Source organism: Megalobrama amblycephala, linkage group LG17, assembly GCF_018812025.1.
Source record: "Megalobrama amblycephala isolate DHTTF-2021 linkage group LG17, ASM1881202v1, whole genome shotgun sequence".
Lineage (NCBI taxonomy): Eukaryota > Metazoa > Chordata > Actinopteri > Cypriniformes > Xenocyprididae > Megalobrama > Megalobrama amblycephala.
Window position 1 is genome coordinate 42,438,546 of NC_063060.1, and position 10,282 is coordinate 42,448,827.

General features: G+C 39.9%; 1 protein-coding gene across 1 annotated transcript in view; it reads left to right on the forward strand.

The window, feature by feature from the left end:
• si:ch211-119o8.4 (somatostatin receptor type 3) overlaps window positions 1-5,090 on the forward strand; it is a 15,480-nt gene extending 10,390 nt beyond the window's left edge. The window contains exons 2-3 of the mRNA XM_048162842.1: window positions 111-545; window positions 3,058-5,090. Coding sequence (XP_048018799.1) covers window positions 139-545; window positions 3,058-3,715 — 1,065 coding nt within the window. The 5' untranslated portion in view covers window positions 111-138 and the 3' untranslated portion in view covers window positions 3,716-5,090. The remainder of the gene's footprint in view (window positions 1-110; window positions 546-3,057) is intronic.
• Window positions 5,091-10,282: the final 5,192 nt, after the last annotated feature.

Sequence of the window (10,282 nt, forward strand, 5' to 3'; positions counted from 1 at the left end):
TCATTTTTTTCATTTGTGTTTGTGTCAGTGTGTTGTTATTAATCAAGTATGGGGATGCATAAAGCTATTGCGATATCTATTTATCTCCATCTGTCTCTTCTCTATCCCAGAGACTGGCTGATTTCTACACAATCCATCATGCCTGCCATTGTGAACCTGCTCTTCAACACGGTCTCCACCAACACCACCATCTCCTTTTCTCTGGTGCTGCCTCTGGTCAGCATCCTCTCCCTGCTGGTGGGGGTCGGAGGTCATCTGCTCATGTGGTTGGTGTTGATGCGTAACCCACGGCGACGTTCAAAGCCCAGCTCTGTCCTCCTGTTAAACCTGAGCTTTGCTGATCTGTGCGCTCTACTCACCCTGCCCTGTGTGCTACTGAGCGCCAGCTCTCAGAACTGGCAGCTGGGAGGAGGTGTTTGTGTGTTGTTGAGCTTCATGACTTCCCTGACCGCTGGAGTGGACATCTTCAGCCTGGCTGCCCTCTCTGTGCTCCGTTATCGAATAGTGGCTCCCTCGACACGGCCCCCCGCCACTCCAGCGCAGGTGTGAGTATCTGAAGGAGATTGAGACAGACCGTTGGGAAAAAGTGGGAAAAAATGGATAAATCTGTTATATATTTTTTGTATTTCTTTACAAAAACGTACAGGAAGTGTCATGCTACAGTGAAGAGTTTTATTAAAATATTCCATCACTAGAAGAAATAATAACTTGATTCACTAGCCGCTCTGGGCTGCATTTCCTAAAAGAATGGTAAACATAAGCAGATCATAGAGACCATCGGCCCTAATAATTTCTATGATCTACGATGCTTTTTTTGTAAATGCAGCCCTGACTGATTCAGTGAAGGATCCATCACACTGATTTAAATGGTATCTTCTGAGTCCTATTGAATGCTTCATTTAAACCCTGGAAAAAAACTTTGTCAAAATGTATTTGAAATACATTTATTTCATACTAAGTACACTATAGCACAAATTCATTAACGTATTTACTGACATATCACTTGAGACTTACTAATATATTATAATCAGACTTCATTTGGAGTACTTCTTTATTGCACAATGCACATTTCTAAATATTAAGTCTAAAATGTGCTTTAATATCACTATTATGTATAATATCAGTCTTTAAATGCAAGATATTTAAAGTGTGCCAAAAGTATGCAATAGTTCCATTTAAGCACAATCAAATATACTTAAATATATCTTTAATTGTACCTCAGCACTACTTTGCATGCATTAAGTGCAAAATTAGTTGTTCCAATTAAGCACACTTTGAGTTTATCATATTAGTATACCATAAGTACAATTACAGGGTATTTATATTAAGTACATAAATATGTAAATGTATTTGTAGTATACTAGGCATAAAATAAACATATTTTAAATATATTTTTGTATATATGTTTGGTTTTGATTCACTAACAGTATCGGCTCATAAGAGTCATTTGGTTGTGATTTGCTCTGTTTGCTTATAGAAACGACTCAGTAGAGTCATTTGTTCATGAATCGGACCACACAGGTTGTGCTGGTGCTGGTCTAGTTTCAGGCGAACGGATCGCACTCAACACAAAAGAAACTTGTTTTTGCGGTTAATTCGCAGTACAGTTAATATTTTCTTCTCACATTCAATTTGGACTACAAAAGCGGTTAAATATGACTTATATTGCCACGATGAAGTAAAGTAGGGTTCGAGCTTTCACAGAAAACGCTGACACTGAGTGAAAAGATAGTTCCAGCGATTTTAAGAATCATAGTCACAAACATTAAAACTTGAAAGTCTTTAAATTCTTGCACCTCAGATAGGCCTAGTTGTGGGCAACAAACAACCAACCAATGAAGACACTCAACGCTCTCCAAATACAAAAATATAAAAACATATTTACCAGTCAAAAGTTTGTAATAATTACGTTTTTTCAATGTTTTTGCAAAAAGTCTCTGCTCACCAAGGCTGCGTTCATTTGATCATAACGGTTGTGAGAGGTATGAAATATTTCCGATCACCAAGGAGAGGATACGCTCAGGTCCTAAGATGGCGGCCGCAACAAAAAAGTCACGTGACTGAAATCCATGAATAGAGGGTATGCACGTGACATCACCGGCAACTGTTATGCCTGCGGTCACGCCCACTGAGTGGCAAAAGACTGTGTGGCAGCATTGGTTTTCAGCGTGAATGCCGCAAAAAAACCCACACAAAACACATCCAAAATGGGAAAGAGCTTTGCGAAATAAATAGCTTTGACAAATAGCTTTGACACAAAATCTGAGGTATATTTTTACAGACTGCTGAAAGCTACAGAAAAAATTAACAAATAGGTCGCTGCAATTCAGAGAAACAGCTGGACTCCAGCAGAGAAACATGTTTTACAGTTATCATTTTGTGTCAAAACATTGTATTTAGACCTACCTATATTGGAGTTATAAAGCATTCACAGGCAGATTTGTTTTATGTATTTCCCTGGCATCAAAATCAGGCACATATAAATGTCAGCAAACACGATTCCTGGCTGCATGTCAGTATCTATGGATTAGGTTTCTTTGACATGTTAAGGAACACTTTCGAGCCCAACCTTTAGTGTAACCGTTTGTTTTACCCGCGTTTTCGCAGTTTTTCCCCTATTAAATAGAGTCATGAAGCAGGTTCTTTTGCCACTCAGTCCAGCTGAGGGAGCGTGTTCTAGCAGGAAAGTGATGTCAATGCATACCCTCTATACAGCTAAAAATAACTGCAAGCGGATGACACCACAAGCCAGACACATTCAATTTACAAATGGCCGCGCCCTGCAGTCTTTAGGCTGATTTATACTCCTGCGTCAGACCTACGCCGTATGCCATCTTATACTTCTGCATTTTTGTCATTGGGAGTGGTTCTAGCTGATCAATCACAGCAGCACTTGCGGTCTGCGTAGAATTAATGTGTTGATTTTTGGAGAGGTGCAGGTCAGGCTACGCCACATGCTACACACAACCTACAACATAGGTTCGACGTAGGTTATCTTGAAAAATAAGGTGGATAAAGAGCTATAAACTATATTTCATCCTCTGTTTCTGCCCACAGAGCTGGCACTGTTGCCGTTATCTGGCTGGTTTCCATCGCCATGGCCCTACCTAAAGTAACATACATCCAGTTCGACAGCGGCTGCACGTGGTCGGTGGGCCGAGGTCACTGGCTGGGCTTCCTCGTTCCAGCATTCCTGGTGTATTACGTGGCTCCTCTACTCTGCATCGCCCTGCATTGCGGGCTCATCATCACACACCTGTACCGCTGTCGGGGCACCCTAGCCGCGGACCACCGCAATAAAAAAGCCACCGCCCTTCTCATCGGCTCCACGCTGGTGTTCGCCATCAGCTGGCTGCCTTATTACGTGCTGGAGTTTGTCAATGTTTTATCACCCTCCCTTAATTCGGTCAGCTCGCCCGCAAGCCCAGCCCCCAGCTCCGCCACCCCGTCATCAAGTACGGAGGTGTCTCTGCTGTGGGAGGTGACCTCACTGTCTGCCATTCTCCTGATCTGTCTGGCACCTTGCTGGAACCCGCCACTTTACTTCCTGCTATCCAAGCCAGCTTTGAGGCAACTGAGAGGGCTGCTACGCATCATGCACCAACACTGGAGAGCTGCTACCCTCCTACAGCACATAGTGCCAAAACACGCTCCCACTCAACCCCACTCTCAGCCCGGGTCTCAACACATACTACCAGCAGCGCAAGCACAATGAGAAAACGCACCCTCAGAATGACATGGTAAGGTACAGCACATACCTGGAACACAGCAAAGCACACCCACACGCAACTACACACACGCCACACACACAATGACAGGTGTTTTCTGCCAGAGCATCCTCATCCCTCTCATGCTGGCGGAGATTGTGAGTTGCTTAGTAACACTACAGAGAGGAACAGAAACATAAGACCACGGACCTCTGCATTTATGGCTCAGCATCACATTTTACAATGTTCCAGCATGCCAGCTGCTCTCTTTCCCTCTCTCAAAATCTCACGCTAGAAACGTATCACGGCAGATTTTCATCACCACACATTAGCATGTTCTCGATGACATATGTGTTCTTTTTTAATTCGCTTGTTTCTGATCAGAATAGATTAGATTTGTGTGGGCTGGTACTGTATATCAGATAGATCGCCTATAAAGGCTAAATGTAGTGCGTTTGAGTCTCGCTCGCTGATCATTGGTGTTATGAATCATCAATATGTGCTGTAATGAGCTTTTTGACAGTCACACAAAAAAAGCTTTGTGTGAAATGCAGTGCACTGTGATATAGGAAATGGGAAAAGTTTATAAATATGTTTCCCATTAATGACAGAGGCACGGCTGAGAGAACGCAGTGGCTCTCAGAACTGTGTCACCTGCGGATGAGTCATCCTACTTCACAAGATTTTTCATTCTCTGCTAATATTGTAGCCAATGTAATAAAATGTGGATCTGAATTGATCCTGCACTTTTTCTTCTCCAATTTCCATTGCCCATGCTCCTCCCTTCAAATCGGTTCATCTCTTTTGCCTGATCTGAACTGAGAGGAAGGATAGAAGAAAAGGATACAGCATAAAGAGTTGAAAACCATTGTATTAGCATGGTACGAAAACCACGATATTGAGTACATTGACATGTAAATCATAGTATTAGACAGTGTTGTTACCATTAACCAAAACTAAACTATTGTTTTGGTGATTGAAATAAGGCTGCAATACGTATAAAACAGTTAAGAAATGTTACTTTGGAAACTAAGTGAAATAAATGCAAATTTCTGTCATGAAACTCTAGATGGTGCAGGCTAATAGGTCCTTTAACTCAACCTGCTCATAATCATATCATTATCTATAGGGCACAGCTGATTGGTTCCTGCTTTTTCAGTAGCCAATGAGCTTGCGTGCTCAAACTTCAAATACATGTGTAGCATTTGCCTTAGCAGTGCAGCACACTTTCAGAAAACCCTCCACCTTCCCCAGCTCCACCTGTATAGATCTGCTACGTGTTATTCATGTACGCTATATTGTACAGCAGCAGCATGTCTTACTTGCTCACAGCAGTGTTTTGTGTATGTACTGTCTGATGTTCATTGTCTATGTGTCAGTAAATCAAACCAGTGACTAAACGCTCAACTACATGTTGTTTCTCTTAGTAGGATGAAAATCATATGTTATTTAAACGGTGGTTAAGTTATATATAGAAAACGATTAAAGAACGCTCCCTTTACAATCGCTGGAGCTGTCAATCAAACAGTGTGAGTTTCGTGCCAGAACTCCCATTTTATTAAACGACTCTGTTACATTGCGTGTGCACTGTTAGTTATGATGAAAGCATTCGTTAGTGAGTTGAGTTGCAATGACGAGATCACTGCTTTCATGCGCTCAACAACATTTCTGTGTTCGGCTACAATGTTGATCACTGCAACCTTTCATGCCACAATCTAAATATACTGCAATAGATCTAAATGTAATGCTTTTCATGATTAGTTAACCCTGAGAGCTGTAATAGTAAAAACAAGCTAAACGTTTTTGAGAGAGTAATACTTAGCTATTCCATAGGCAAAGATGTCAGCCAATCACAACAGTGGGCGTTTACACTGAAGTCTCACAGCAGACACGCCCCTTAAAACAGCGTTCAAATCAGAGGGCAGGAAAAATGCCTTTTATTTCTAAATTATGACAATTTTTGATGTAAAAAGCATACTAACATTATAAGATCACCCCTGGAAACATTATAAAACAATAAAACAATGCAGTTCATGACCCCTTTAAATACCATTTGAATATTAGTACCATTGTATATTTTAAAGTGCTATAGTATTTCCATTTGATACCATGACTGTACCAATACTTTTTTGGGGTTCTAAAATCATGGTATTACCATGATATCAAGTCCAAAAAATGTGAAAAATGCCATAGTTGTTTTGTTCAGGCATCTGTTTTTGACTTGTCACAATCATTTTCCAAGCCCATAAATGTGACAAAATGTTTGTTCTGGCTCCTCTCTGTCAATCATTCATCTCTCCAGGACAACAAATCTGTGCCCTTCCTCCATTTACGTTCTGAAATGCATCACAGAGTGGCATTCATGGAACGATAGTAATTTTCTCATTGTCAGTGTGCATTAGACATTGTGATCTTCGTGACTTCAAAGGGACATTTAATCTGCACCCAAGGCTGGTCAGTTCATCAAATAACAACAAGGTTAGAAATCATTTCTGGGATGGACGGAGGGATAATTCAGTAGAAAAGATCAAGAGGTTGGCTTTCTGATGATGCCTGATATTTGACAATAACGAAACCACTGAATGACTTTGTTTACGTGGGTTTTAAAGCTGACTGGAAAATTGGTTTGTTTTGTTGTAATCCCTCTTACATAACCCAGCAAAACACCAGCCACGCAAGTGACCAATGAAATCATTTTCGCTAATCTGATGCAGAGTCCCTTCAGACCTCAGTGAGCTAATGATAGTTCAAAAAGGTCGCAGTTAAAGTGCAGACAGGCTGACGAGAACAACGCTGAGAATGGGGGTGAGCTGTCTCGCAAATACACTGACAACATCACCCATTCACCACTCTATAGCAAGACATAGCCACTTAAACTCGCTCGTTATCTACTGTAATTATAACAGTCATATTTTGGGGGGGTTTACTGAATAATTAGAGTTGTCAACGCTCACATCAAACTCCTTTCAGACTCACACAGAGACGACAAGTCTGATGAGATGCAATTAACACTGCAGATTAACAGGCTCATCTGCGACATGAGCTCAGCGTGCTCCACTTGTCCCTCTCGACCCTCTTTGTCATCATGTGAAGCTCCAGACCACCGCGGACTGAGGCGGTTTTGCTCGGTAGACTGTTGTGGAGCTGGCAATGTGACATGCAATCTGTCACATGTATCTGAAATATGATCCACTGCTCTAAAAAAAAAGATCCACTGCTCTCCAAGAATGGCAACAGTAAGCTTATTACATCATGTTTTTTTAGTAATACATACAGTATGTATCGAATCGTCTTTACTGATATGTAACACTACAAATGCATTTACAAAGCAATTGCAGATGTGTATGATGAAGACAAGCACCAAATAAAAAGGCTACATAGATGACTACTACAATCATAAACTTCCACCCTTGGTCAACGGAGATGGGTTTATTAATGGCTGATTCTTCAGTCACAAAAATTCTGTTATTCTGAATAAAAAACTAATGAATGTGATGTCCAGTGTGGTCTGAAGATTATCTGAGGCAAAACTGGAGTGAATTAGAAAATATTTGTGGAAGGAGAACCATTTTCATCAAAACCCAATTTGGCAGACGTGGTACATGGAGATATTATTACACTACAAGCCAGAGGAAATCTTTCCAGAACAGAAGCATGATTTTAGGCCTAGGAGGCAAGGGAGGCATTGCCTCCTCAAAAAATTGGATGAGGAAATAATCCATATTACAAAAATAAAACAATGCAAATATTACAAAATGTGACAGTAAAAAGTGTATAAATCACTTGTTTTTCTAAAGTAACACTGTCCAACAGTGAAACCACCAGCGGGTAAAGTTTCAGCGGGAGCTCCGAGTCTCTCTTGCCTCCCCTGAGTCCATTGACTTTTAACAGACCCCCTAAAGCGAGCGGTAGGCTTAGTGGGGGGTAATCGAGAATGAATGGGTGAAGCAGAGCAGAGCAGAGTCAAAAGCAGGCTTGAGCAGAGGCAATACCTCCATCGCACTATTATTGGATGTGATTGTTATGATTGGATATGATTGGTTCGTGCATTAAATCCCAGCTCTTATTTTCATTTGCATTTGCAAATCAGTCTGAAAGAACAAAAAGACAAATTAAAAAGTAAGTAAACATCTAACCCACTTAGATATCAGTGCTTTATGTCATGGCAAAATCAAACTTAAAATGGCCTGAAAACATGATGACTTGGGGGTTTGTCAATCGATTAAAATTTTTAAGCACGATTAGTCGCACCCTTTTAGTTTGATTGCACTTACCGTGAAATTAAGCATACACCATTTATCTTGTTTAGCACATTAATTTGTAATCATCTGTTATATCCAGAAAGTAAACCAGGTGATTCTCACAAAACTGTATTTAAGCAAGCTTTCAAGATCAATTTAGGTGTCTTTCCAAAAAGGGACACTTGGTGACTTCAAAAGGACACCAAATATCCAAACAATGCATATACCTACTACAGTACATGGATCGATTCAGAATTACTAAACAGCAACGTACGCATGACAAATTCAAACATTAATGTATGTGGAAACAACGTGAATGTACTGAAATATGCATAAATACAATGTTCAATCAATGCATCGACAACAGCGCACATACATGGTTTGTTTTGCACATCAATATAACAGACTCTTGTGTGCCTATACGACTACATGTACATCACTGCAGTCATCTTTACCTTGATTGCAGTCCTCATCCATCGAAACTTTAATAGCGAGACGCTGGTTTGCTTTATCCAGTCGAGAAACATTGTTTGCGTATCATCTGACCTGCGGTGGGATGTTTTGACGTTCCGTTCAGTCTGTATTTCACACAGCGGGATGCGTGAAGGCTCACACTCTTCAGAAACGATCACACAGTATGACAGAGCTGAGGTTAAAGGGTTAGAATTGAAATGTCCACCTACCAGGGTTACAGGGTTGCTTGTGCCATTGTAGATGTTTTTTAACTTCTAAGATCATCTAACTGCATCACGTAAATTACGTTAACCACACAATTTCACGTGCTTCAGTAATTTATTTGCGTTAAATTATTTTAACGCATTAAGGATTTTGAATTTATCGCATGCGTTAATGTGTTAACGTGTTAACGTTGACAGCCCATATAGATAGATAGATAGATAGATAGATAGATAGATAGATAGATCATTGTCTTAATTTTCTCCTCAAACAATTTGACACAATTTTGTGTCCATATGACAAAGTGTTGTTAAGACACTTCCTCTTTTCCTGGTTGGTCTGAAGATCATCTATAGTCAATTTTAGTCAAGATTTGATGAAATTTCAAAGAAAAAAGTCAGACAAGTAACAGGTTGACACTCTGAAACTGGTTATTACAGGCTTTGCATGACCCAAGGAATAATAAGAGACCATAATCAATGATTTTAGGCCAAATTATTTAGAAGTAATTAAATTATTGGAAATTACATCACATTTTAATTTATTTGACCACAAGGTGGCGCTATACACAAACTGCTCAGGTACCTACTGGGCAAAATGCCAATGATGCCAAGCTTCTTTTCAGTACACCAAAATATCAAAAGCCACTTTAAAACCATCTCTGGTTAAGACACAGATGTATACATTCACATTCAAAATATGGTTGAAAATTGAAATCACTGGCCAGACACATGACTTTAGGCCACTACAGCATTGGCTTATTCATCAGATTGTATTCTTTTCTGACCACAACACACTTATGATAATCAAAACAATTTTAATATGCATTATGGGGCTTGGTCTGAACATGTGAGACAAATTTAGTGAAAAATGGACAAGATTTGTAGGCAGAGTCTTTTCCCCATAAGGATGGTGGAAACTGAAAACACAATGTTCAATGCGTAGAAGGAGAACCAAAGGCTTATGAACAGAAAAAAAGTCAAATTTTTAACTGATATAGTGCCTCTTGAGTGTTTGACTGGGACCCCCAGATGATTCAGAGCGCTTCTAATCTTGTTTCTTTGGCTCTAATAATAGTTCATTTAAACTAAGATCAAAGAGACAGACAAGATCTTCACAAGAATTATTAAAAAGCCTGCATGGAAACGTTTTTCTCTCCACCTGTGACATAAACGATGCTCGATGTGGCTGCAATAAAACTTAACGACCACTCAATAATTCATGCAGTGCTTGAAAACTCAGGGTTACTGGAGAAAAATATCTCAAAGGATACGCTTTATGTATGTGACTTTGGAAAGTTGATTCAAACAAAGTATCAAGGTCAAATCTCTATATGTAGAAAAGAGAGACAGAACAGCATGCAGCACTTGATTTTACTCTAATAAACACTGAAGTCAAATGCCTATTGTTTGTAGATAATCTGGAGGGTGTACAGTAGCAGCATAGACCAAAAAGCAAAGTTGAACAATAAAATCTGTTGTAAACAATCACAAACCAGGAGTTCAATAATTTGCACAGCATCATCAGGACTAAAATAGTGATAAACAGAATATAAACCTTTTTATATTTCTTTACCATCCCAATAGAGTCTCAATCTGAGAATCAGAGAGAGATCCAGAGCATTCAGGTAACGCCTGGAATGAAGAGGCGTGTCTACGG